General features: G+C 42.2%; 2 protein-coding genes across 2 annotated transcripts; both read right to left on the reverse strand.

Annotated features, from left to right (window-relative positions):
- Positions 1-302: 302 nt before the first annotated feature.
- Positions 303-18,307, reverse strand: LOC127467159 (cell surface glycoprotein CD200 receptor 1-B-like). The gene is made up of 11 exons (XM_051778785.1): positions 18,170-18,307; positions 16,937-17,044; positions 16,220-16,283; positions 12,947-13,096; positions 12,558-12,845; positions 7,304-7,385; positions 6,270-6,578; positions 5,084-5,332; positions 3,692-3,787; positions 2,033-2,079; positions 303-778 (listed from the first exon to the last, which is right to left on the reverse strand). Exons 6-11 carry the CDS (start codon positions 7,362-7,364, stop codon positions 671-673), a joined length of 870 nt encoding a protein of 289 aa, XP_051634745.1. The 5' UTR covers positions 7,365-7,385; positions 12,558-12,845; positions 12,947-13,096; positions 16,220-16,283; positions 16,937-17,044; positions 18,170-18,307; the 3' UTR covers positions 303-670.
- On the reverse strand, positions 17,098-26,760 carry LOC127467160 (CD160 antigen-like). The gene is made up of 4 exons (XM_051778786.1): positions 25,872-26,760; positions 19,908-20,109; positions 19,205-19,300; positions 17,098-18,514 (listed from the first exon to the last, which is right to left on the reverse strand). The coding sequence occupies exons 3-4, from the start codon at positions 19,290-19,292 to the stop codon at positions 18,135-18,137; spliced, it is 468 nt and encodes a 155-aa protein (XP_051634746.1). The 5' UTR covers positions 19,293-19,300; positions 19,908-20,109; positions 25,872-26,760; the 3' UTR covers positions 17,098-18,134.
- Between the last annotated feature and the right edge of the window lie 155 nt (positions 26,761-26,915).

The following is a 26,915-nucleotide window of genomic DNA, read 5'->3' on the forward strand; positions in this document are numbered from 1 at the left end:
CATCATTATTTCTCATTTCCATATCCAGTAGCGTTTCAAATTGGTTTTTTCCCCATCAATTAGCAATGCAAACAGAAAGCTTAATTGAAAAAGAAATACATTAAAAAATAAACAGAGATGACAAATATCAGATTGTCATCTGCCACATGCAACTATCTACTCTGAAAAAAAAAAAAAAAAAAAAAAAAGACAAACCAAAAATGCCCTCAAAACAAATCATAAACTCTCTTATTTCTGTGGTTCTTCTGCATGTGTTTCTTTGACCTTCTATGTTTTAGGGTCCCCCGTGTCTCTTTGTGTTGGTTTCCAACACAAAAGTGCAAAGAGAATCCAGTTGCTAAAATGGAAACATAGTGCTATATTTTCACCAGCACACTGTTCCTCTGGCACAGATACACATCAGTTATTGTTTTGAGGAAAGGCAGCACGTACCTCAGAGTCCATTTTCAAACAAAATTCAGGTAGGTGTTTTCCCAAGTCAGTCTTTAAAAGTTTCATCTGTTTCAACAGCTGTACTGATACATTGAGAAAGAGAAAAACAACGTGCTAAAATGGCTTTTTCTCCCCCACCGTCAGGAAAGACAAAGGCTTTCCTTTGTGGGTAAGGTCTGAGGTTTATTAGTTGAAGTTCAAGTAGCTGGGTATCATTACTAGCTGAGCTGGAATCAGACTACTTGTGCCTGCACTGGTATTGGTTCATATATATGGATCCTGGATAGTAGTTCTCGTAGGTACTCTCTGGTAAGAAATCTGAGGGTGTGGACTTGAAGTTTCTAGTCTGCAATAGAAAGAAGAACATGTACCATTACATTACACTGTAGGATTTTGTGGAATCATCATTCCTATGGAGTCCAAACAAAACAAAAAAAAACAAGAGCTGAAGAAACCTGGTAGGTAATGTTATTTTTGCAAAAGAACTGTGAAGTTACTTCTCTGAACTCTCTGAGCCAAAAGGTAGGGAACTAAGGGTGAAACCTGAACTGGCAGAGAGATGCAAGAACAGCCTTCACAAAGCCTAGACAGGACAGCCTTTGAAAATTGTTTTCTTAATGTGATCGAAAACAAATTTTGAAATGTTGGTATCTTTACCAAAATAGATGATAATGAGCAATGCCAGCTTCTCTGGCAAAAAAAACCAACCAAACAACAAACCAACCAACCAACCAGGCAGACCACAAAGCAATCCAATTTAGGCAACTAAAATTACTATAAGCCTTTGACTTTGATTTCTATAACTCCCACTCCCATCAGTCAAATTGTCCTGAAAGCCACAGAAGAGCTTATCAGGAAGTTAATTCCAACTTCAGAGCACTCTGACTTGTTTGCAACAAACAAGGCACACGACCATTAATTAAACCGTGCACAGAAAACAAAATATGAAATAATTGCTCTTTCAATGTGCATTAAGTGAGGCAGAAGCCCTGAGGAAAGAGCAGCATATTCTGTTAAATATGTATCATGACACACTGGAATTAGAGAGAAAGGAAAATTTGCAGTGGCAAACTTATCACTGCTGTTTCCTAGCTCCTGGGTATTTGAACTGCAACTTCAAAAAGTAAAAGTTTCATAACTGTGTTTGTCTCTAGCACAGCAAAACGAAGTGGACCCTTTTCCCTCATTGTAAAATGCATGTCTGGTTTCATCTGATCTTTAATCAAGCAGGTTTCTGCTGTCAAGAGTAAACACACATTCTTAAGTTAAGGTTACTCTGTGAAGCAGAAGTATGAAAACACTAAGTTTTGGGACAGCTGACATTCAGCACAGTAAATGTAGTCTATAGGCAGGAAATGCACTACACCTAGTGCTCAAACAATCACTCAGATACCCTGATTATACATGAAGACAGGGCCATCCAAGCAACAAACATCCTCCCAGATGCAGTGTTCCTCATCCTCCCCCTCAAAGTGCACACAGACACAAATGGGAGTCTTGTCAGAGTAGACACATTGCGATTAATTGACACATTTTAGTGAAGAATACACCAAAAACAGCAAAGCACACACACACACACACACACAAGAAGGCCACTTACTGCAGATGGTTCTGCTGGCCCCTGTGCCAATTGTCGTAACCGGGAAGCTGAAAGAAGAATGTCAGGAAATTAAAGTGGTTTGATGGTGCCAGGTACACAGGCTGCTCTATCAGGGGTTCTCCTCTAGCTGTCCTAGGCTGTTGAAAGACTTTCTTCAAAATATACTCATAGGTTAAGTTCTTATTTTTTGTATCCTGCTCTTGAACACACTGTTGTTTCATTTTTCCCTTCATAGAAACTTCTAGTCACTCTGGGTGTCCCGGTTTCTACCAGAATAGCGTTCGTTTTCTTTTTAGTAGCTGGTACTAAATGTGTTGATAGCACACTGGTGTTTTAGTTGTTACTAAGTTGTGCTTACCCCAAGCCAAGGACTTTTCAGCTTCCCATGCAATGCCAGCGTGGAGGGTCACAAGAAGCTGGGAGGGAGCATGGCCAGGACAGCTGACCTGAACTGGCCAAAGGGATATTCCACTCCACAGAAAGCCACGCTCAGTACATAAACCAGGGAGAGCTGGCCAGGAGCCACCAATCACTGCTCAGGGGTGGACTGGGCATCCATCAGTGGATTATGAGGCTACATCATACACTTCTTGTTTCTCTCAGGTTTTCTTTCCTTCTCTCTCTCTCTCATTTTCACCACAGCTTTTATTAATATTGCTACGATTATCATTAGTATCATCATTAGTATTAGTAGTACTGTTATATTTGATTTTGATTTATTTATTTATTTATTTATTTATTTATTTATTTTATTAAACCCTTCTTATCTCAGTCCATGGGGTTTACTTTTTCTCCTCTGGTTCTCCTCTCCACCGTGGTGGGGTGGGGAGGAGTGAGTGAGGGGCTGCAGGGCACTTAGTTGTTAAACCACAGCACTGGGACACATGACAGGTTTGACTCTGTTAAGTGCACTTTTCCTCAGCTCTGCAGAGATACAGTGGGCCAAGGAACCCATCTGAGCATGTTTTTTCTTCCCCTCACCTGCTCCAAAGACACACACATCACCCTGTGGCGGGGACGGGCTCCCATCAAAGTTCTGCCACTGTTGATGACAACTGCCCCTCTGTTTTCTTCTCCTGTCTTCATTTTTCTCACCTTCCCTTTTTTTCTCTTTTAGTGCACACCTCCAATCACTGTCCTCTCTTGCCAGCCCTCTTTCACCATATTTGTTCAGGCCTGGTTCATGAAATAAATCTGCTATGTAACATGCCCTGTGCAGGGGGAATCATCTGAAAGATACTGAAGCAGCTACATTTGGCCTATTCTTACACTTGCTGGTGTAAACAGAACTTCTTTGTGTCTAGTTGGTGAACTGCCATTCTTATGTGCAGAATTTTATGCCAGTAAACGCAGATCAAGATAATTCTAAAAACTCAAAACTCACCCTACTCTCAGAAAGAACCCTTTTCATCCTGGATGACTCTCTGACATATATGTAACACATCAATATCATAACACCTATGGCTCTTACAAAACTTGTTTTAAGGTTCCAGCCCTTATTTTATTAGAACTTTTCCAAAAGGACAATGCATCATATATGGACATTTTCCTCAAGGCTTGCCTCCCACCCCACTCTCATGTGACAAAGCACAAGTCCTTGTACCTGCACCAAGTCAGCAATGGAATTGTAACACGCTTCAGGTTCATCAAAGGACTTACCTCTGCACCAGAAAATCAAGCATAAAGTCACACCAGTGACAGCAGCAACACTTGCAGATCCTCCTATCAGGAGATAGGGAAGGCTGGGGGAAGCATCTGGGAGATGAGAGATGAGAGCAAGTTACAGAGCTAGGCATCAGCATCCACTGACTACACGCTGTTACCATCCACCTTAACCCCAGGAAAAAGCTTATCCTCTGCCTCCACAGCTCAAAGGGAGCAGAGAGAAACAGATGAGCTCTCTGGCTGCCAACCAGCAATAGGAAGCTGCCCCACACACCCAGTCATTTGTGTGTGCAAACACGTTTTCATTTTCAACTCATCTGCCTTCAAGGTCTCCTTTTCTTCAACTATTAGTAGCCCTGCAGCAAAAGAACTGACCAGCTGTCCCTGGTAAATGCTGTTATTAATGACTTGTCTATGCTGACTTCTGTCCTTCGTGCCTCTATTGAGATATTTTGGTGATATGAGCACTTATTTAGCTGTTCTTAAAATCCTCATGCAATAGAGACTTCAAATAGCTCCAGAACAGCCAGTTGAGAAGCTGAATTTTACCCTTTACTACCTCTGGCCCTCAGAAAGAATATTTGAAAGTCACAGACAGACATTCTTCAAGGAAATTTTCTCCAAACTATTACACTGGACAAAATTCAGCTTCAGTTTGTGAAGAACTGCAGCCCACGGGAAGGACTCATGTTGGAGAAGTTCATGGACTGCCTGCTGTGGGTGGGACCCCACACTGGAGCAGGGGAAAAGCACAAGGAGGAAGCAGCAGCAGAGATGAAGTGTTAAGAACTGACCACAGCCTGCATCCCCCTATACAACTCAGGGGGAGGAGACAGAGAAGTTGGAAGTGAAGCTGAGCCTGGGAAGAAGGGGAGGGTTGTGAGGAAGGTTTTTTTTATATTTGTTCTTGTTTCTCACTACCCTACTCTGATCTGATTATCCATAAATTAAATTAATTTCTCTCAAGTCCATTTTGCCTGCGACATTAATTGGGAGTGATCTCTTCCTGTCCTTATCTCAACCCATGAGCTTTCCATAGTACTTTTTTTTCCCTGTCTTGTTGAGAAGTGGGAGTAATCAAGCAGCTTGGCAGACACCTGGCAGCCAGCCAGCCAAGGTCTACTGTCTAGAGACAGAATGAGGAATTCTTGTAAAACAGAACAGGGATAGAAAGAAGCACGCACTGAAAACTTCTCCACACGGTGCCACAAAACATTGGGTTTCAACTAACTCAAAATTATTAATTTCTCTCCCAGCGTGCACTGGAACTCCGGCTTACAACTAAGCAAACCACAGAGCCTCGGCTTTCCTTCTGTGGGAACAGCTGCACAGAGCAGCACAGAGGAGCCCAAGGGCAGGATGAAGGGCGTTTATGACAGCACTTACTCGTCAGGTCTATGGACAGGGTGTGGTTTGAGGCTGGGTGGGTCACCAGGCAGGTGGCAGTGGGCAGCGTGCTGTTGGCCCAGCCTGTGTAGCTCACCCTGGTCACCGTCCCGTTGGCGTGCTGGATTTCTTCCTCAGTGCTGGCGTTGCTTGCCGGGATCCAGGAGATGTCAGCAGCCGGCTTTCCCGCAGACGCCCGGCAGACGGCCCCCCTGCTCTTGTCGTAGGTCAGAGTCGCTCTAGGAGGGACTACAGAAGGAATAAATAATTTAACAAAAAAAAAAAAAAAAAAAAAGCCACAGTCATTATTTCTAGTTCGGTATGAAATCGCCAACTGAAGCTGAAAAGCGAGAGGTATTTTTCTTTTTGTTTGTTTGTGTGACCAATTCGTGAGATTTTAAAATAATTTGAAATATTAGGACGAGCTATCTTCAGAGGAAAAAAAAGTTCAAGGTGAATACTAGCTACCCGGATCTAAAATACTGCTTCCTCCCGTTTTCCAGACTAACAGGAGATGAGATGACACAGAGGGGTGGATTAAATCAAGATTTATAAGTACAGCAGTGCACACTCTGAAAAAAATGCAGCTTGCTGAAGCTCCAGGTAAAACATTTAGGAGATTGGATATGTAGAATCAAAAATTTGATAGCAGGGAAATAAAAGAGGAATCGGGCAAAACTGTTCTGCTTGAAGTCCAACAACTCGTACTGTGCATTTGACAGAACAGGGAAGGGCTCACACACCACCTAAGCCTTTATCTGAAAGGTAAGACTCTGTAGGGAGAACAAAATAAAAGCAAACCAAAACCAAACTGAAATAATAAAAAAACCTCCAACCAACCAAAAAAATACCCCCCAAAAAATCAAAAAATCAAGTGACTAAAATTAATAGTAGCAATTGTAGAGTTCCAAAATTAATTTCCCATGATTTTTAGTTATATTCAGAAGGCTTAGCTAAAATGTCCAGAACATAAAATCTTCTCCAATGTTTTGTTGGTTTTTTTTTTAACTTATGGAAACCTATGGATAGTTTACCTCACCATCTGAAAAAGATGTTTTAATGTATTCATTATGTTTCCTAATATTCTTTTGTTCCTGCCTATGTTGAAAATAGGCTAACTTTTTTTATAACTTTTTTTAATAATTTAAATTTTTTAATAATTTTTATTTTAACGATACAGTCTTACCCATGACAGTCAGAGAAGAGGAAAAATAAAAATTCCCTTCGCTGTTGACAATTTCACAGCTGTAATTTCCCTCATCACTAAGGTTCACGGGGTAAATACGAAGGGCAGGGTCACTGTCAGGTGAATATTTCCACATGATCCTCTCAGTGCAGTTTGTCTTCCCTGTCTTGCTGTGATCACTTCTGTAGGCCAACACGCAGCAACTGCTGCATTTCTTCTTCCATGTCACCATCAGCAAAGACACGTTGAAGATGTAAGGGCAGCTCAGCACAGCCTCATGACCAGCCTCCACACTCACCGTGTTGGAAGCTACACAAGAAGAAAAAAAGACATAAAGAAAGATGCTGCACCACCATCAAAGCACAGGAAACTGTTGGCTTCATCACACCATTAAAAATTTCTACTCCCTCACTGTACTGGCAGCCCTGGGGACAAATTGCTGTGTGTGGGCACGTATTAGTTTTCACTTTCCAGGTCCAGCTTCCTGAAGTCTGGAAATGCAGTGGAGATGGTACCTTTCTGCAGGCATGTGATGAATGCAAAGGAGCTGCAAGTCCTCCATCTTATTGTAGGCAACAAGTTTCTATCACTTTAACATAGTCTTTGAGAGACTGGTGATGGGGGGTGAAATTCCCTCTGGGGGGAAAGGAAACCACTTTTTTAAAAATTTCATTGTGTTACTGAGTTTGGTGCCTTTCTTAAAGTGCAGGTAAAACCAGGGACAGCTGTGGGATGTACACCTGTGACACAGTCAAAACCCAGGATCACTTGGTGCAGGTGGTTAGTAAGGGGGGCATGTAGATCCCTTTTCTACCAGTTGAACAGCAGATGTGTCTTCAGATGATTTGTGTTGGATTCCTGTCAGACATATCATCCTGTGCCACTCTGCAGGGCACACGATTATTTTGCCAGCTGAGGTGACATCACTCTTTGCATTCACGTCAAACAATAAGCAAAATTTGCTCTGGTGAACTACAAAGTTTTGGTGTACTTGCAAGTTAGAAATAGGGAGTGCTTGGATCGTTCTCACTTACCTTCAGTCAGATTGATTGGCAAGAAAAAGAGCACAGCCAGGACTGCCCATTTCTGAGACATCTTCAGGAGAAGGAGTCAGCACTGCAGAAAGTGAAGACAAAGAGCCACAAATGGAGCCACAAATTGTTGTGCAAATCTCTTCAAAGAGTACCTATAGTAAAACCTCTGTTTCCTTTGAAAACATAAGTTGTGAATAAGATGCCATGTCAAATATCCTTCTTGTACTGAGGAAAGTAAGGCAAAAAGGGGATTGAAAATTAAAAACAACAACAACAAAACACAAGTCACCCACTACTGTTTACAAATTTTTTTAAAAATCCAGGATCTCTTGTACCACTCAGGATCTAGACTTCATCAACTGTTGGGCAAAGGTATTATTCCTAACCCTTACAGGCTTTTAATTTCTTGAAAGTTAACTCTCCTTCTGCAGTAGAACAAAAAGAGCAACCTTCCTATTGCAAGAGATAAAAAACATGTGAGTTTGTTTCCTGCCTTCGTAGACACGGTGAACCAAAGAGGCATCCAGTAACTCATGCTGTTCTACAACTGTATGTACCTTTTCAACAAACCATATCTTGCAAATTTCTAGCTCCTTTTTGGCAAAATGGCACTGGTTCTTTGGTAAGACTGAGGCAGTGTTGTCATCCCAACACTTTGTTTGCTGGTTCACACAAGAAAGCAGAACTCTGTGTTACCCAAAAGCTTTCCAAACAAAATATACATGGTTCTCAGTGGAGAGTTTTGATGTAAACTCATTCAGCTGTTTCTTGAACGTGGATTTGATTAAGAACATCACTGATATTTTCCTGTGGTCAGATACCATACAGAAGTGACCCCAGCTTGGCACGGTAAAGTTCCACTACTCTGTACTGAACAACACACATATGTATTCCCAGCCAGCTGGGGGATAAAGCCCAGGCCTGGGAGTGTATGCCTGTTCCCACAGCACTACAGTAGCCACAGCCTGACTTCAGTTTTCTGATGTTACTGTCAGAAATCAGTGGCTGCACTTTTGTCCTGGGGCTCCCTGCAGCCTGCCCATGAGGCTGGCTCATTTTCCATCACTCCCCTCCGCATTCCCTCTAATTGTCTTCTTTGTAGACCTTTTGTCATCTCCCCTTCTTGCTGCCATTTCTATCTCTTTAATATTTTACTTTCTCAATCAGTCACCCACAGCTGGAGACGATTGGAAAATCATGTTTCCATCCCAAGGGAAATACTGATATGCTGTTTTCATCCCCAAGTCAAAACCCAATATGCACCAGACAGGCAAATATCTTTGTGCAATCACAAGAGGACTTTACTTCTGAGTTATTTAGCTCACACAGTGTTTACACCTGTATTCAAACACAGGGATGGTTCTCAGCGTGTGCTGAGAGGAGAAGGAAAGGCAGCCAAGGCTCGCTGTGCACACAGAGACCTAAATCCTCATCTGGTGTCAACTGCTATAAAAATAACCAGCTCCAATTGTGGGGCACTAACAATTTCATTTTAAATGTGAAACATATCGGATGAGGATGCCTGTAGTACACAAGAAAAACCACAACACTGCCACGCTTGTGGCACAGGAAGAACAAAGGCTGCCACAGTCATGAGCTAAATGCAAGGGAAGGCAGTATTTCCTTAAACACAATGCAGTATGTATGTACATTTAGACACAGAATCACAGAATCACAGAATGGTTTGGGTTGGAAGGGACCTTAAAGATCATTTAGTTCCATCCCCCTGCCATGGGAGGGGACACCTTCCACTGGACCAGGTTCCTCAGAGCTCCAACCAACCTGGCCTTGAACACTTCCAGGAATGGGGCATTCACAACTTCTCTGGGCAACCTGTGCCAGCAACTCACCACCCTCAACAGAATTGTTTTCCTCAAAGAATTGTGTTGTTCACAATTCTAACAACAGAGTAATACAACTGAATGAAAAGCTTACATTACAATGTGGAAAAAACACCAACACAGCCACATTGATCCGTATTCTGCTACTAATGAACAATAGACAGTGTAACTCATAGATGCAAAAAATCTCAAATTTAATTTTCATTCACATAAAATCTTTTCCACTAAGGAAATATTTTGTTTTGTTTCATTTTATTCAATGTTGTCAGAAGTTTTGGGATTTTTTTTTTTTTTTTGCATTTTGGATACATTATGCCTGCAAAAGTTGCTTTCAATCAAAGAAGTTTGAAACTTTGAAAGTTGAACTTTTTTAACCAAAAAAAAGACACATTTTGCCCAGAATTATGTACTGAGTTTGACCCAATTTGCAAATAATTTCTCAGTCTCTTTCAAAAGAAAAGTTAAAAAACCCCCAAACCCTCCACAGTGTTTATCAGCAAATTCAGTATTCATCAATTTTGATGGATCTATAAATATTCACAACAGCATATATTGTCATATTGGAACTTGTCCCAGAGAACTATCTTTTTTTTAAATGCATACAAGTCTCATATATAGGAGGCTTATTTACTCAAAAGAACAGGCTTTAATGATTAAAAATGGGACCTCACAGAAAGAACAGAGTGTATTACTCTGTTTAAATATTCATGTGTGAAACACAGAATTTAGTCTGCAGATTTTAAGGTTCACAATCCTTGAACACTTGTGCCTGAGAGCGGGAAAGAAGTCTCAGAGTAAAACCCAGAAAAGAAAAACCAAGCACAGCTGAATCAAATTCATTTAAAAGCAGCAAATGAATATTTGTAGCTTGTCTCGTGTTGTTCGCTTTGATGGAATTAAAATGCCTCAACAACTGCATTTAAAACAAATTAGAATTTTTACTCAGCCTCGATGGTGGTGGTTGGCACAAGACCATGCAACGTGTGCATCACTCTTCCATTAGCCTCAGCCTTCCAGCTGGAGAACGGCACCGCTCACGCTCGGATTCAACCCAGGGAGTACTGATGCTGGAGGAAAGTTACCCAGTTATCAGCCTGCAGGGGAGCCCTCCAGCCTCGGGAGCACAGGAATTCAACAACAGTGCCAGTGTGCTCCAGGCGTCCGACCCTCGCTGTATGAGGGAATGAGTAGGGAGATGCCAGCATACACAGCCGGGCCAGCGTGGATGTGGATACTGGTCCAATGTGGATACTGCTCCAGCGTGGATGCTGGTCCCAGTGACTGCTCACAAGGCAGCTCCTGTACAGCAGGGAATTGCAGAGATGTACCTGGAGTTCCTCTCCCTCTCTGTCCTCACTAGGGATCCAGATATAACTGCAAAGAAGTGAGAACTATCCCAGTTTAGGACCATCCATCCCAGGTAATCCCTGTTTTCAGCTGTCCAGTTCATTGATTTCTTCTCACTGTTGCTCCTGAGATCTTGACATGCAGCTGACTTGTCTCACAGACAGACACAGCCTCCACGCCCTCCAAAAGAGCCGAGTTGTGCCCTCCCCTGAGGAGGATGTGGCATAGTTAAATTGAGGGAGACGAACTTCTGACACAAAGAACAAATCACAACCTCAGCTGCCTGCTCTTACACACCAAACACGAGCTACAAGCCTTGAGCTATGCAAGGCAACAACTTAAAGCACAAATAAAAGCTAAGTCCAACACAATTAAAATATATGTTAACACAGTACGAAAGAGGAGAAAGTCAGGGATCAATCAGTGCAGCAGTGCAGTGGTCATCACCACAACTTTCTAAAGCATGTATGTCACATATGTCACATAGCCATTCCCATTATTAACTCAGCAAAATATGGTTGTTTTGCAGTGGAAGCACATTTTAAAAGGTAGAAAAGACCCAGTCTCAGAAGTCTGTTATCTGTAAGACCTGTGTCTTTGGGTAAGGAAGGGCTGGAAGGGATGGCAAGAAGAGGAAGCAGTTGCACACATCTGTGTCAGCTTCAATTATGAACAAGTTCCACAAAACAACTGTAAAATTACAGTGTTTTGCTATTGCATACCTGAAGGAAAATAGGTTTGAAATTTCCTCCACAGTAAGGCAGAGGCTTGTGGTGTCTGTCTACTGAATTCATCAAGATATCAATATTTAGAATAATACCAATATTAACATTACAAAGTGTGGGTTTTTTCCCCAGGGGAAAAAGTATTTGCCATACAGAAGATGAGTATTTTGTCCTGCTTTTTTTCCCCTCATCTTTAGTAGCTGTAATTCAAGAAAACAGATGGGGATCTCCTCTCTTCTCTGAGATATTTACCTTTTTAACACCAGTCCATCTAGAAAGTAAATTAGTCCCATGAAGTTATTCCATAGGCCAAGGCGTACACCTCACTCCCTCAGAAGGCACCCAGTGTTGGGAATGGGGAATAGGAGCAAAGGATGAACGAGAACACCACCCCCCTGGTAGCCTGTTCTCCTCCTTTCAGAAAGACAAAAGACATTTGCTTTACATTTTCCATTATATGGGGGGGGGGGGGGGAATAATTCTTGTACCTAACAGCTTGACTTTCCCTGGTATAAACCATCTGTGGCACTCACCAGTGTCAGCAAACAGATGGGGGAAAGCCTGAGGATAATGGAACCTTTAAAACCAGACACTTCCAGGTTAAAATATCCAGAGACAATTATATTGCTGAGATAATTATATTGCAGAGATAGATTTCAGAGATTTTTCTTTTCAGAGATTATAGATTTCAGAGGTGAAGAAAAAGTACTCCTTTTTTGGAGTAGCTGATTTTCCCCTAATTACACAGTCACTGGGCCAGCATGGTCATGCTCAGTAGCTTCTGCTCCTGGCCCAGAGAATCCCCTTACCACTCATGAGACATTAACCTCAGGGGCTTCTCACCCTACCCCAATACTCCAGCAACCAAACCTATCTACCACACAGATGTTTGTGGCCTTAACTACCTTAATCCCTACCCCTTGTAGGCCTTCTGCTCCAGAGTCATCACACAGAAGGCGATTTTTTCAAATATTTTTTTAAGGAAGGGAAAATCTTGTCTCCTGTGTTTATAGCGCAGCTAGATCAACACTTCCAAATATGAAATACATACTGTTACCATATGGCAAAGGACAAGGCTCAATCAATAGTTTTCCTTCAGTGGCTTCCATTTCTGTAATTTTTTTTTTTATTTTTGGGGGTTTTTTTTTTGGTAAGCTGAACAAATTGGTTGTGTAACAAAGCATACCTGAAATAGAAACCCACATCTATACTGGAAAAAGCTACACATCCCACCTCTCAAATGCCAACTAAAGTCATGACACCAGAGTCAGGACGCCCTTTAGCACTGCCTACACTCTTTTGGTGCAGTGTAATAAACGTAAGGGGATGCTTGTGCTTTACCTGTTTCCTTCCTCCCCATGCAGTCTTCTTTGCTGTCACAAGCTCCCTTTCTCACGAGCCAGTTAACACTCTGCGTCAGTCAGTGGTTTAGAAATATTCCCCACAGTGGTTTCCAGCGAAACTTCTCACCTCCTTTCTCTCCTGGTTACCAGCACTAGTGGCAGATTTTACTCTCGACACAAGGGAGGATGATGCAGAGGAGTGGAGTTGCCAGGGGAAGTCCTACGACACGTCCTCGTTCGGGTTTGTGCTGCCCAAACTGCCCCCACTTTGTTATAGACGAGTGTTCTGCAGGTGGAAAACACACCTCGAAGTTGGGTCATCTCCTACAAAAGTTAATGCTGTCGTGGGACCGTGGGCTTGCTGATAAAAGATCTTCATTTTCTCACCTCCCCAGCGTGGCTTAAAATAGAGCCCAGCGGGGAAGCTCCTGAAGGTGGGCTGGCAGAGCTTCTCCAGGCTGGGAGAGCATGCACACCAGGACTTTGGGCTCCTTATTCAGTGTCCAAAGGTGCTGTGTGAAAAGCTGAGGCACAGCACTACAAAACAAATGAGATAAAGGAAAATAAAATTAAAAAAAAAAAAGTCAACTAGCACAGAGTGTGCAGAAGTGTCAGGAGGGGACACAGGAAGCCTCTCACTCCCCACCACAAGGACTTGGCTGCATATATTCATGACACAGGCCACAGCCTTCTTCCCACCCCCTGGCCTCAGGCCTGTACAGGCTATGTACATATGGCTATGTCCATGCATAGCTAAATAAAACACATATGAAACGTCTTAATTTGCTAAAAGTGTCTGTGCTGTGGCCACGTTGCTACCTGTATGTGTATTTTTAAAAATCAATATATAGGTACAACATTATGCACACACTTCAAGAGCTGCTGCATTTAAGTGACAAGATATGCAGGGATGCTCAGCTGATGACGTTGCATCATCGATCACACACCGTTTTCCACATGGTTTATTGTCAGAGCTAGTTTATGACTTCTGTAACGACACAGAGACCCTGGTTAAAGGATTTTAAAAATGCATTCACAGGCATACACCAGAAGCACCTTAGAACTATATAGGCTTCCAACAAGGCCCTTTGCACAGAGTGATTTTCCCGAGTAAGGCAAAAGGGTGAATTTTTCCTCACATAGAAGAAGACAAGCCATGGATAACTGGGTACCTGCAACTGAACAATGGAGAAAACAACCTCATTTAAAGTCCAGCACCTCAACCAGGGTTATGCACAGAGGCTATGAAACTTCTCTAACCTAGCTTTGATGTGGTTAACAAGGGCACAGGGAACAGTGATCTCATTCTGCCCATAGGGGATCCTGGTTGAATGCACACCAGGACAGTCTGCTTGAAAATCCATTTTCACTGAAAAAGATATTTTCATCTGGAATATTCAGGCTAGCAGTTTGTAGTTCTTTATAGGTTCTAGAAATATGCATTTTGTGATCTCCTCAAATGCCTTTTTCCTGTTCACACAATGCAGTTCTGAGACGACTACCAAAAGAACTTTTGTTCTTTCCTGTGAAACAGGCAGATGGCATTGGCCTGGCAAAGAGCAGGAAATGGGCACTATAGGTTACTGAGCAGGTCCTGAGAGAAAACCCAGCTCTGGCTACACTGTTGTGGAGGACAGGGAGAGTTCATCCTGACATGTAAAAGAGTTTTTTATTTGGGAAAATTAGATTGTTCCATCGTCCACCTCGATGTAGACCATTTGTTGCTGATTTTAGTTTTAGATTGACTGATTTTGCATTTTACTATGATTTTTCTCTGTGTGCTTTAGCCATCTAGTAAGTAGCAAAGTGAGCTTTGCCAATGAATTTTATCGCACTTTCACTTTAATATTAAACCTGCTTCTGCTGATTCCTTTGCTGCTGATTCTTTGAGCAAGCTAAAACACTCATTCCTGACAGAAAATTAGCATTTTCTTATTACTGAAGGGCACTTACCTCACAGAATGCCTAGCCTTGACTGTGTGTCCTCCATAACTGTATGTACCTCTGTGACAACAGTTGTCCTTAATAGATAGGATGTGTGGGTATTTTGAGCTGGAATTTCCCTAGGTGTGTTCATGTCCCCAGTTACCATGGATATACACAGATTCTCCCTCCCTCAATGTGAAATGTCTCTCTGGTGTCTTATTACTTACAGACTTGCTGCAAGCACCTTGTATTTACGACCTTTCAGCTCGAGCACTCATTTTCACATGTAGTTGCAAAGCAAGCTATTTGGAAACAGCTTCTATGCTTATACATAGCATAGAATAAAGAACTCTGAAGAGTTAAAAATCTCTCTGAGCTCAAGAGAAGCATCTCTTTAAAATTCCTGCTTCGTATTCCAGCACCTCGTGAAAACAGAAATGCTCTCTCCTTGGTCTCTCCTGAGCTATTCCTTATAGTTGCCAGGAGGTGGAAACATAGCTACACCGACCTGCAGGAGAAGCACCGTGTCGGTGTGCAATTGTGCAGCAACGCTGCCTCTGCTGAAGAATAGTGCTAAAAATATCTGCAGTCTGAATTGGCTCATTGGAGCCCAAAACATAGGATCACAGAATGCTCTTCCTGAGCCCTTCCAGGTCCCCCTTCCCCCAGCCAGTAAGAAATCTTAACGGCTTGTTACAGATGCCTTTCTAAGCAGCTGCTTCTGTCAGATGTGACATACACAATTATTCCAACAAGAATCCGAAATCAGGCTGGCTTTGACAGAAAAGCTCATGCAGCAGCAGCTATCGCAGCCCTTCAGAACTGAGCAGATATCTGGTAAAGTGATGAGGAGATAAATCTTCACTTGACTTATTTATTTAAAAGATATGTGTCTGCTTTGACATTCAAAAATGTTACAAACATGTCCAAGTATGAAAAACATGGCAGAGATCAGAAGTGCTCATCAGACAAGCTTTAGTCACCACTGAAACAGATACAGATGTCACAATCTTCCCTTTGTCATTTGGTGCCAAATTTTAAGTCCTGGGAGAGAAGTCCTTTGACAAAAGGCAAATTTATATAAATACTTGGAAAAGAGGAGAGGGACACAGCACTGCTAAAAGGCTGGAGACAAAATAACCTTTCAAAACATCTCAGAGTTAGGGTAAAACATCACAACTGATTTTGGTTTCTGTTTTCAGAACAGTGAGTTTGACACTGACTTGATTCCTTCTCCCCTGCCTTAAGCTCATACCAGTGAGAATATTTGCATCTTTCTCAGAGCAAACTGAAGAGCACAGAGAATGGACTAGAAAGATGTGAGGAGATGTTTAAGAAGAAAAAGGAACACAGGATATCCTTCTTTGCATAGAGAGCTGTAGAAGAAAGGAAAAACCTCCCTGAATGGGAGGCAGGTCCCAGGAATTACAGCTGGAAAGAAACCATCTCTTCATTTCAAAGAGCACAATGCTGAGAAATCTGTTGCCTCAATGAAGGCAAAACCTGGAAGAACTGACACTGATGTCAGAAAATTTCAATACTAGGATTAGAAAAGTCATGTAGAAATTATTCTTCTTTCCCTAGGAGGTAGATGGGGTTAACAGGTAAAATTAATAATCCCAATGAACCAGTACGAGGAAGTCCAGAAATAAATCCCCCAGAACTTTGAAGTGTCCATGAAACACCCCGTGAACCCCAGACAAATCACGTGCAATGAAACGAAGTTGCTCTTACAGCATCTCAGGAACATCAGCTTGTTTAAGCAAAGCAGCTCAGACTTCACAGGGTCTTCACAGTCCTTGGGTGGGGAAAAAAAAAAAGACACACACATAAAGGAGGAAAAAAAAAATTACTGGTGTTCAGGAGCAAAACCAAATTAAATTAATTGACCAGTCCAAATTAATAAAGCACAAGCTTGTTCAAAAAATTAGTAATGGAAGATCATATCTCAGAGTTTATACTGAGGCATCATCTGGCCAAGGAGGAAGATTTTCACACATCTAAATCAACTGACTGCTCAGAGGCTCGGTATTTAATTTGCAAGATACCTTATGTCAAATTAGCACACGACTCCACATTCCCCTAGGGCCATACAGGAGGCACCTGAAGTCCATGAAACAATGTTCCTGGGCTCATTCAGTGCTCTCTGTTTTGGCACAACTAAGAACAGGACAGTGAGCCAGGCAACTCTGTGGATGTTGGCTGGAATCCAGCTCAGCTGCACCTTCCGCAGAATCCCTCAAAACTAACACCAGTGCAATTTAGTTGGGATCACTTCACCTTCCTGCCTGGGGAGTTTGACCCTGTTAACCTCTATGGGATTATTACAAGGGAAAAGGGGTGTCATTAGATATGAGGTCCATGCCAGAAATCCACCCAAGTAACTTGTAATTGCATAAAATCAATCATAAAACCTATTCTCAGCAAAAATATAAATGCATATATTCTTACCTTTGACACACACAATTATCCAGGATATTGTAACCACAGCCCACATTTTCTCCAGCCCAGAATCCACCCTTAGAGCGTTGTTCTCTTCCAGGTCAACCTCTGTCCTCTCTGTGGAATTGACAATGTTCACACCTGGTATAATGATGACCAACATGCAAATAAAGGTCTGCAGAACTGCATCTTTCCTCACATAAAAATTGCCGCCAAAAAGGCATAATTTTTATTTCATTTTTTAGTCAAAATATTTCAGAGAAAAAGAAGGCAAAAAATTACTGTAATCCCTACATTTTAACAAAGCTTGGGAACAGCTTGGAGGGAATATGAACTGGTTTCCCAGCCTAGCCCAGATCAGAAGCAACCCACAAAGCTCTAGGAGCTCACCACCTTGGCTAATGAGGCCAAATAGATATTCCCTTCTTCTGGAGGCGTGGAGCTGAAGTCACTAGGCACAAGTGGAGGGCACCACACCATATGATCAGTTAAGACCCACATAGAAATGATTGCACAGGGGCACTGCCACTTTGTGTTTCAGCCTTCTCAGTCTTTCTGCACAGTATTTTTTCTATTCTAAGCAACGAAGCAAGAGAATAAAAGTCGCCTCAATAAGAACAAAGTAATTCACAGTGGTGGCTGCTGTATTTCAAGTCCCATTCCCCCTAAGCACCAATCCTCCCTGAGGTCTGTGTATGCTGCAGTGAATTCAGGAGGCAATAAGGCCAGGCTGTTTACATACACAAAATTCTCCATTTAAGGAAACGCATAGATCTCCATTTTAGAGAAAATGTCTTTGCTGCCTGTGAATGCAGCTATGGCTATAAACCCAGAACAGATGCCAGGTGAACAGGGGCAGACCTGCACCTAACCCGAGACTAACACACATTTTCCCACGCTGCTTTTTCCACCCAGTTCCTTTCAGCTCTGGTAACGGTGCCCAGAGTAGAAATCCCATGGGCAAACTATTCCCATTAGCTCAGAGAGACCCACAGCCAATCTAATACAAATCCCCAGCACTTTTCACGTGTCAGTCTTGCATTTAGCATGCACAGATGAAGAGACAGAGGAGCATGAAGCTTATTCCACATGTCACAGCATGGCAGTGATCAATTCTAGTTTCACGCCCTGGGAGGAGAGGATACATCTCCACGAACAGAGCTCATGGAGAAACACATGCAGAAATTTTGCTTGAGACACAACTATGTCATCTCCCAGCTCCCTCTGTAGACAAGCTCCTACCTGTTACATTCACCCTGATGAAGTGGCCCACAGCAGTGAGGACAGTGTTCTTTATTTTGGCCCTGCACTGGTAGCGGCCGCTGTCTGACTGGTTGACTTTCTGAATCTGCAGCAGCAGCGAGGACGTGACTTTCGCCCTGGGGTCCGAGTTTTGTGAAAGGTGCAAGCTTTCCACCTCCTCCCCAAACCCAGTCTCATTTTGCTTATCTGCTCTTTTATACCAGTGAGCCTCAATTTGTGACGATTCATTCTGCTGGTGCCTGATGAGGCAGTTCAAATTCAGGGTCTTGCCTTCCTCCAGGTACTCCGTGGTAGGTGCATAAATGATTTCCAGCATGCTGTGTTCTGTGGTGGGAGAGAGCAGACATTAGCTGAACTGACTTTCATACCAGGTCAACTCCTCCTCCATCCCCATATTTGTCCACTTGTTTCTGCACTGTGAAAGCAGGGGCTATCTTATGCTTCAGGTGTGCATAGAGCAGCCAGGATAACAGGTACTACAATGAAAACAATATTAATTTCCTTGCAAGAAAGAAAGAAAAATCTGTTTCTTATCATGGATCTTGCAGAAAAGGCATTATGAAACAGAATATCCTCTATAATCTTCACTAATTTTATAAAAATGGAAGACAAGAAGAGCATCCTCTCTTCAAAAAAGAGAAGGTGAAAGCATCAGAGGAGAGGGATATTTGGGTGGGCTGTTGTTTTTACCTCTTCAACTTGGAGGTTTGTGCTTTCTTCAAATATTGAACTGTTCCATGGAAAGAAAACCTAAAAATACCGATTGGCTCAAAATACTGCTTTTTGTTGGGATCAGGTTTCACCTCCCAGCTCCCTAGTCAAAAATCACCACAGAGAAAACAAAAGACTGAAATTCATCCTGCAGAGCTCAGTGGCTCAGTGAAAGCTCATCACAACAGATGTTCTTTATTTTCCATAATCCAGGCAGCATCTCTTGGCCACACCAAGTAACTCCTAAAACTGGACTGAAAAAATGCCAACAGTGTGCTCTGCCTTGCCAGGGCTGCTCCTTACCTGATACCAGCATTGCCAGAGCTGCCATTTGGAACACGAGGACAGGACTGCCTCCCGCCCTGGCGAGGAACTCTGGGATCAGAGTCATCTTCTGCACTAAAAATGGAAAAAAAAAACAGAGACCATTACCCGTGAGTTCTTGTCATGGAACTGAGAAGAGCCACTAACATTCAACCTGGTGCTGCAAAAGCTGCCCTAGCACTTACAGAGCAGTAAAACATGCACAGACCTTCCCCTGGAGCGATCTCACAAATGGCAAAGTAACCCACTGCACTTAAACAGGACACCGACAGGAAAGCACAGAGGTCTTTAAAAGAAAAACCACAAAAAATAAAGAAACCAAGCAAAAAAAAACAACAAGACAACAGATGTCACAAGCCAGAACACCTACATCCACACGCTATGAGTAAACTCAAGTTGCAGCAACAGGCTAATTGAGGCTCAGAGGGCACCAGCTAACACAGCTGAAGTTTAGGACTTGGACACAATCACACAGTTAGTTATTGCTGCAGCCTACAGTGAATTGAACAGCTGCCAACAAATTCCTAAAAGCTAGCAAAATTCCTTTGTAATCGTTTCTCCTCCTCAAGAGGGCACCTGTATCAAATTATTTGGCTAGCACAGGCCAAGAGCCTGACTCCCAGAAAACTGTGTTAGGAAAAAAATAGAGAAAATCTGAAAGAAAAAAAAAAACAGTGCTTACCACAATATCTTCCTCTTTCAGACCAACATTAGAGGCAGGAGAGCTTCATTCTTTCCTTCAAAATATAGATTTTCCTTTTTTCCCAGTAACACCTCTAAGTGCCAGGACAGCAAGTGGAAAATGGCACGCTGCTGGGAAGGAGAAAATCGAGAGGGGTTTGCTGGGCCTCCATTTTCCAAAAGGGTAGGTGCCTTGAGAGATTCTGAGATTCAAAAAATAGTTAAAAATAAAAAAAAAAAACAATTTGAATTTTGTTTTCTTGGGGATTGATGTTTCCCCCCCCTCAATTTAGCCAGGGAAGGACTTCTGCTTGTTCCACATTGCCCAGTGCTTGTAATCTATGTGCTTGTGTCCTGTGTACTTGTGTGAGCTCAATCAGTTCTTTTGGGTATGATCTGATCTTCTTGTTGGCAGGGAAGGACAGCAAAGTGGGGGGATTGAAAATGGCAACCAAGCATTTATCTGTACTTTACTTCATAGGAATTCCTGCGTAGGCTGCATTTGCAGGAAGTTGAATGTATGGTTGGTTTCTGTGTTATTTTAACTACAATATCTATTCTTCATGCATTCTTATCTTTCATCTCTTCATTGGTGTCCTAAAAGAGTCCCCACACACTTTCTGGTGTGAAACTTTCAGTTATGGGTCAGCTACCCAGGACCAGGAGATTTTGTTGGCTTTTACTAAGGCAGTGTTAGCTGAGCTAACATTTCCTCTCCTGAAGACCCAGTAATTCTACCTGAAAGCCAATGTGGTTTCAGAGCCAACAGGAGTACCACGGACATGGTGTTTGTTCTCAGACAACTGCAAGAGAAGTGTAGGGAACAGAACAAAGGTCTCTGTGTAACCTTTGTTGACCTCACCAAGGCTTTCGATACTGTGAACAGGAAAGGTCTGTGGCAGATTTTGGAACGTTTAGGTTGTCCCCCCAAGTTCCTCAAAATGATCATCTCGCTCCATGAGGATCAGCACGGCCAAGTCAGATATGGTGATGCACTTTCTGAGCCCTTTCTAATATCTAATGGTGTGAAACAAGGCTGTGTTCTCACTCCCACCCTATTCACAGTCTTTTTCAGCATGATGCTCCAAAGGGCCACAGCAGACCTCAAGGATCAGGACGGGATCTACATTCGATATCATACTGATGGAAGCCTTTTCAACCTAAGACAACTGAAGGCCCACACTAAGACCTTAAATCATCTTGTCTGGGAGCTGCTCTATGCTGATGACGTCGCCCTTGTGGCCCACACAGAAGCAGCTCTGCAGCGTTTAACATCCTGCTTTGCTGATGCTGCTGAGCTCTTTGGGCTGGAAGTCAGTTTGAAGAAAACAGAAATTCTCTATCAACCTGCACCTCAGGAAGTCTTCCATCATCCCCATATTACCACTGGCGAATCAGAGCTCAAGTCAGTCCAGCAGTTTAATTACCTAGGGAGCCTCATCTACTCAGACGGTAAGATTGACGGGGAGATAGACAACAGGTTAGCAAAGGCATATAGTGCCTTCAGAAAGCTTCATAAAAGAGTTTGGCAAAATAAACACTTGAAGAAAAGCACCAAGATCAGTGTTTACAAAGCCATAGTGCTGTCTACTCTCTTATATGGATCTGAATCATGGGTCATCTACCACCACCACCTGCGTCTCCTAGAACACTTCCATCAATGCTGCCTCTGCACAATCCTAAACATCCACTGGTCAGATTATGTGACCAATACATCTGTTCTAGAACAAGCAGCAGCCACAAGTATTGAGGCCATGTTGCTGAGAACACAGCTGCATTGGGCAGGGCACATCTCAAGGATGAAGGACCAACCACGGCCTCCCTAAGATCCTGCCCTATGGAGAAGTTGCCACTGGCTGCCGCAAGAGAGGAGCCCCAAAGAGGAGATACAAGGACTCCCTGAAACAACATCTCAGCCTTGGCCATATTGATCATCATAACTGGTCTACTCTGGCCTCCAATCAGGAGGCCTGGAGACACACCATCTATAACGCTGCTGATGCCTTTGAGAACACACGCAGCATCACCCTTGAGGAGAAAAGACAATGCAGAAAGAATCCTGCCTTGCAGAATTTACCACCTAAGGAGTCTTTCTGCTGTGCCTTTTGCAATCGGACATGCCTGTCTCGTATTGGCCTTTTTAGCCACCTGCATGCTTGTGTCAAACGTGGGTAGAGACCTTTCCCAAATCTTCATTTGCGAAGCCCAGTCATGATGACTAAGGCAGTGTTAGCTTAGCTAACATTTCCTCTTCTGATGACCCAGTAATTTTCAGACACTTCTCAGACTCAGAAGAGGTTTCATTTTCAGAGTGCAGACAACAAACATGAGTTCAGTGGCTCTTTCAAGAGCTTCAGAGGCGCACAGAGCATAGGGGAATAATTGATGCTGCCAGTTCAGTCTCTGTAGCTCATTGAAGGAATCCAAACCTTTACTATTGGCAAAAGGTTCAGTGTCCCAGATATATTTACTGAAAATGTACACACTCTGTGTGAGAAAAGACATCAGCTTCCAGAGCTGCTTCCAAACTTCCTTAAGAAGACACCGCATCTGGGAAAGGTACTGGCTTGAGAGCTCAGACACATGTACCAGCCACTCACAAAGTATGCACAGTTCAGAGAGCAAGATTAGGGTTTTTTTTCTCTTCTCCTTCCACTTTCTCATGCCAATCCCAAAGCAATCACTTCTGCAGAGCAAGCAACATGTTCTTTGAAGTCCATTGAGCATTGGGCCTGTCAGTGGAGTGTAATCCTTGTTACCCGGCCTTCACAGTGAAGCCCATGGATACATGTTCACGAGCAAACGAGACTGGACATGCCTCTGAGGATTCTTCCTCAGGAACAGGGCAGTGAACAGCCTTTTCACTTGAGAAAGAACTAGGGAGGCTTGAAGCCAGCACTGTGAGCTGCATGTACCTTCTCAACAGGCACTGGAGATGAGTGACACAGGAGAACACTGAGGGTGCAGTGGAGCACTCCCGGCACACCCACTGTGTTACTGAAAATAGGGCTTGAAAGAAGAGAAAAAGCCCCTATTTCAACCATACAAAAGGAAAAAAAGACAAAATAAAAGCAAGTAGCAAAGTCCCTCTTTCTGAGTAAATCTGAACATGTGCCCATTTGTTTTAAGGCAAGCAAGATCTCCTCAGGTGGCTCAGCTTTAGTAAATCCATCAGATTCAATACAACAGTTAAAAAAATTTTCATTACAAGGCAATCAGGACTAGGAAAAACAGAGATCACAAGATCACACAGTATGTTCTCCAGTGTCCTCCTGTATTCTATGCATTTCCTGCTTTAAGAATCTACCTTCCTCATGAAAAAAAAAGGATGTTTTTAGCTCTGGTGTGTGTTTATATTAAATCAAAAGATTAAAAAAGTGATAAAATTCAGCTATTGAAATCCTGATATTTTTATCCTACTTTGCTTCACAAAAAAAAAAAAAATAAAAGAAAAGCATCATGGGAAAAATACATACCCAAAATAAAACCCATGTCCTGAGACTGCTGTTTTGGACTATCAGCATCCCACATATATATTCATGATAATCAAAGAAAAATTGAAGAGAACACAAAGAGTTAGCAAATTTTGTACCTCAAGATATATGTATTCTGTAACTCTAAAGAGAAAAGGTCCAGGTACCAATTAGTGAAAAGATGCCTTTTTTTTTTTTAATCAATATAATAAAATTAATACTGCCACTCGAATAACACAAAAGTAAGCAAACCTTCAGAAATCAACACTCCACTGTTATCTAAGCTAATTGAATGTATAACTTCACAGTATTACAGTGAATCAACAGATTAACGTAGTCAAGTGATCAAACCCCTTAAACTGATAAAATAGATTATTGCCACTCACTAAGTTAACCCTAGGAGAATTTCAGACAATGACAATATCCTTCAAATTCCACTTCCTTACTTAACATAAATGCCTCTTAATTGTCCACCAGCTACTTTTCCCTTACACCTTACTGTCACTAAACATAATTACAGAGGGATCGTATTCTATCATTCCCTTCTTCAAAAGGACACAATGGGCTTTAAAGAAGGTATGATAGTTAAATCTCATAGCAGCAGCTTAAAATACAACCATTAACGTGAGAGAACCTGAGTCAGTGAGAAAATGTGGTATAAGTTTAGGAAATCATTAAAGAATTCTGTTGGGAATCTCTCATGTGCACAGACAAGTGAAAACCAAGAGATAACAGTGTAATTCCCCCCTGCAAAGGCAAAACAAAACAAAACAAAACAAAAAAAACAAGAGATTAGGATAAATTGCTTGCTGCTTGACTTCTTGGGACCTTGTCACTGGTTATATAGACTCAGCCACTGTGGAACTTACTGCCACACACACAAGTTCCATTCAGGCTTATGCTGGCTCCCCCCAGTCACATAGACCTTTAAATTCTTCTGCTGGGTGACCTGCCCAAGGAAGAAGCTTAATGTAACTTCAGCTATGTCTGTGGATAACAGGATTTTTCTTCTTCCTTCTCTGGTCTTTACTCCTTGGGAAGGCATGTCCTGCTCGTTCCAGCTCTGGATCCCCTTCAGGATTTCAGGATCATTTCGTTTTTTAGGCCCAGATATAGCCATGTCAGGGCAATCAGGACGATTTTCAAGACAGGCAATAAGCTACGATGCAAGTGCATATTTTCTAGAAAGTTTGTGTCATCTTCCAGTTAAATCAGGGTCTGCTGTCACCAAAACCAGTTTTACTCCTACAAACCAAACCAGCCTTATTTCCAGGTATCCATTTTATGGAAATTTATCCTGTCCTTTGTACTTACGTGTGATTTCCTGGTAGGATCTGTTCCTTGTTTGGAGGGAATTTTAAAAGGCTAAATATAAGCCCATACACACTCTACTGGTTTTTACACTATATTAAAATAATTTAATTTTACACAATTTTTTTCCTCATACTAAAGTAATCTTGGGTTCAAATAGGGTATAGATATATATCCCTCCCAAAGCTTCTAATACTAGTTTTCAATAGTTATACAGGAAAAGGGCTGCATTCTGCATTTTTGCAGTGCCAAACATAGCAGTAGCCATTTCCTTTTTGTGATAACAGATAACGAGACTGTCAATGCCACAAAGTGACAAGACCTAATAAAGACTGGGTGTTATCCACCCTCGTGTTTCCATTAAAAGTTCTATAAGCATCACATAAGCCTCATCAGAGCAGAACAAAACAGTTTTTCTCCAACACAAAAGCAAATAGGCAGTGACCAAGAAGATGGAAACTTCTGCAGAAATTTTGTATTTCTCTTTGCCTTCCAGGCTACATTCAGACTTTCTATCGTGTTCACTAATCTCAGAAAGGTAAATGAATGCTATTCCAATTTAAATCCCCCTTGCAGCAAGAGTGGATGCACACAATAAGAAATCTGAAGCAAAAGTTTGGTCCTAATTAACTGAGGATAGTGCACCTTACCCCTCCAAACACCAGTTCAGCCTCATCTTGCAGTAAGAAAAATTTTCAGAATAGTGTCTTTATTGACAAAGTAAAATTAAAAACTCAGTAATACAGAGGTTAAGTCAGAAATTAGGGACATTTCCAGGGTGGATTACAGGCTGGGGGGTGGGGGGGACGAGGTGGGACAGGCAGCAGGAAGAGGAATGGAAGGTGGGAAGAGAAAGAGATTCTTGCTTGTTGCTGCTGCTGCCGCCTTAGGCCTGGATACTTCCTGTCTCACTGAGCTGTACTTTTTTGAGGAAGAGTACATGCTTTCCCTGGTGATTGTACAAGCATCTTTTCATCCTGCTCCTTGAGGAAAATAGTGAAGTAGGCATAGTAGTTATTATTTATACATTTCAAAGTCTTAAAAGAAAAGGAACACGGTCTACTGTCAAATTCAGAATCTGTCTCCAGAGGGCAAGAATTGCACATACAACCAAGATGTAAGGAACTTACTCTGTTCTTTCATAGGTCAAGAATAAAAACCAGTTTTATAAGGGTACATACCTTAGTAAAAAAGAAAGCTCCAGGTGCTAGATGGAAAAAGCCAGACTTGTAGATTTAGGATATTATTTTTTATGTCTCAGCATCTTGCATGTCCAAAGAGTACTGAATGATAGAGCAGTTGAAAGGTAGAACTGAAACACATCCAGAAAATGCCCAACAGGATGAGCTGGAATGAAAAGTCTTCCCACGTGTTACCAGTGCCAGAGGGAAGGCAAGAAGTCCAAAGGCATTGCCATTTGAAAAGCATTAATCAAACCAACATCAGCTGCAGTTATCCAAACAGTCCTGCAGAGAGCCTGATTGCTGTGCATGCATGTGCATATATACGTGTGGCTACAGCCAAATACTACTAACAAACACATAGCTCCACCAAAAAGGCTTCTTAGTTCACATAATTCCTCATTTTTAAGTCCTTTAAATTCTTGCTTGAACAGAAATTTTCAGGGTTTTAACACCGATTTCAGCCTGATGCGACAGCGAAAGAAGCTGCACAGAACACCTCATAGCTAACTCAGTAAAAAATTCTGCACCCAAAACCCCAAATTCATGATCAGTACGGAATATTTGTTGAGTAGCCAAAGAAGAAAGCATTGCTTATAGCTTATATTCTCCAGCAAAAAGGTCGTTGGGGAAAACAATTCAATATTTAAAGCACAAAGAGCAAAGCCTGAGGCAAGAGGACTGCCATTATAATTCCTTACTGACAGGTCCAGGGGACAGAATACCTTCCTTTGCTGCAAACACGGGGACAGCAAATGATTTCTTTTCCTTCCCTGTTTTTCAGGAAGACCTAAGCCCAAAATGCTAGAAGGAGGGTTATTCTCCCCTTCCTCTGGAAGTCTGCAAACCAGCAGGATTGCCAAGTCATTCTTGTTTGCTTCCCTGCAATTTTTTTTCCTCTCTCTTTACCGTGTCAGGAGCATGTGGTCACCAGAAGAGAAAGAATTAATTACCACTTGGTTTTGTGCAGGATGACTGATGAATATTCATTTGGTAGCTCAAATGGACTTTGCCTCACGATTAAGGAGGACTTCAGTGAACCAA

The sequence above is a fragment of the Manacus candei genome, unplaced genomic scaffold (assembly GCF_025592945.1).
Source record: "Manacus candei isolate 608988 ecotype Guabito, Panama unplaced genomic scaffold, ASM2559294v1 h1tg000014l, whole genome shotgun sequence".
In the NCBI taxonomy this organism is placed as follows: domain Eukaryota; kingdom Metazoa; phylum Chordata; class Aves; order Passeriformes; family Pipridae; genus Manacus; species Manacus candei.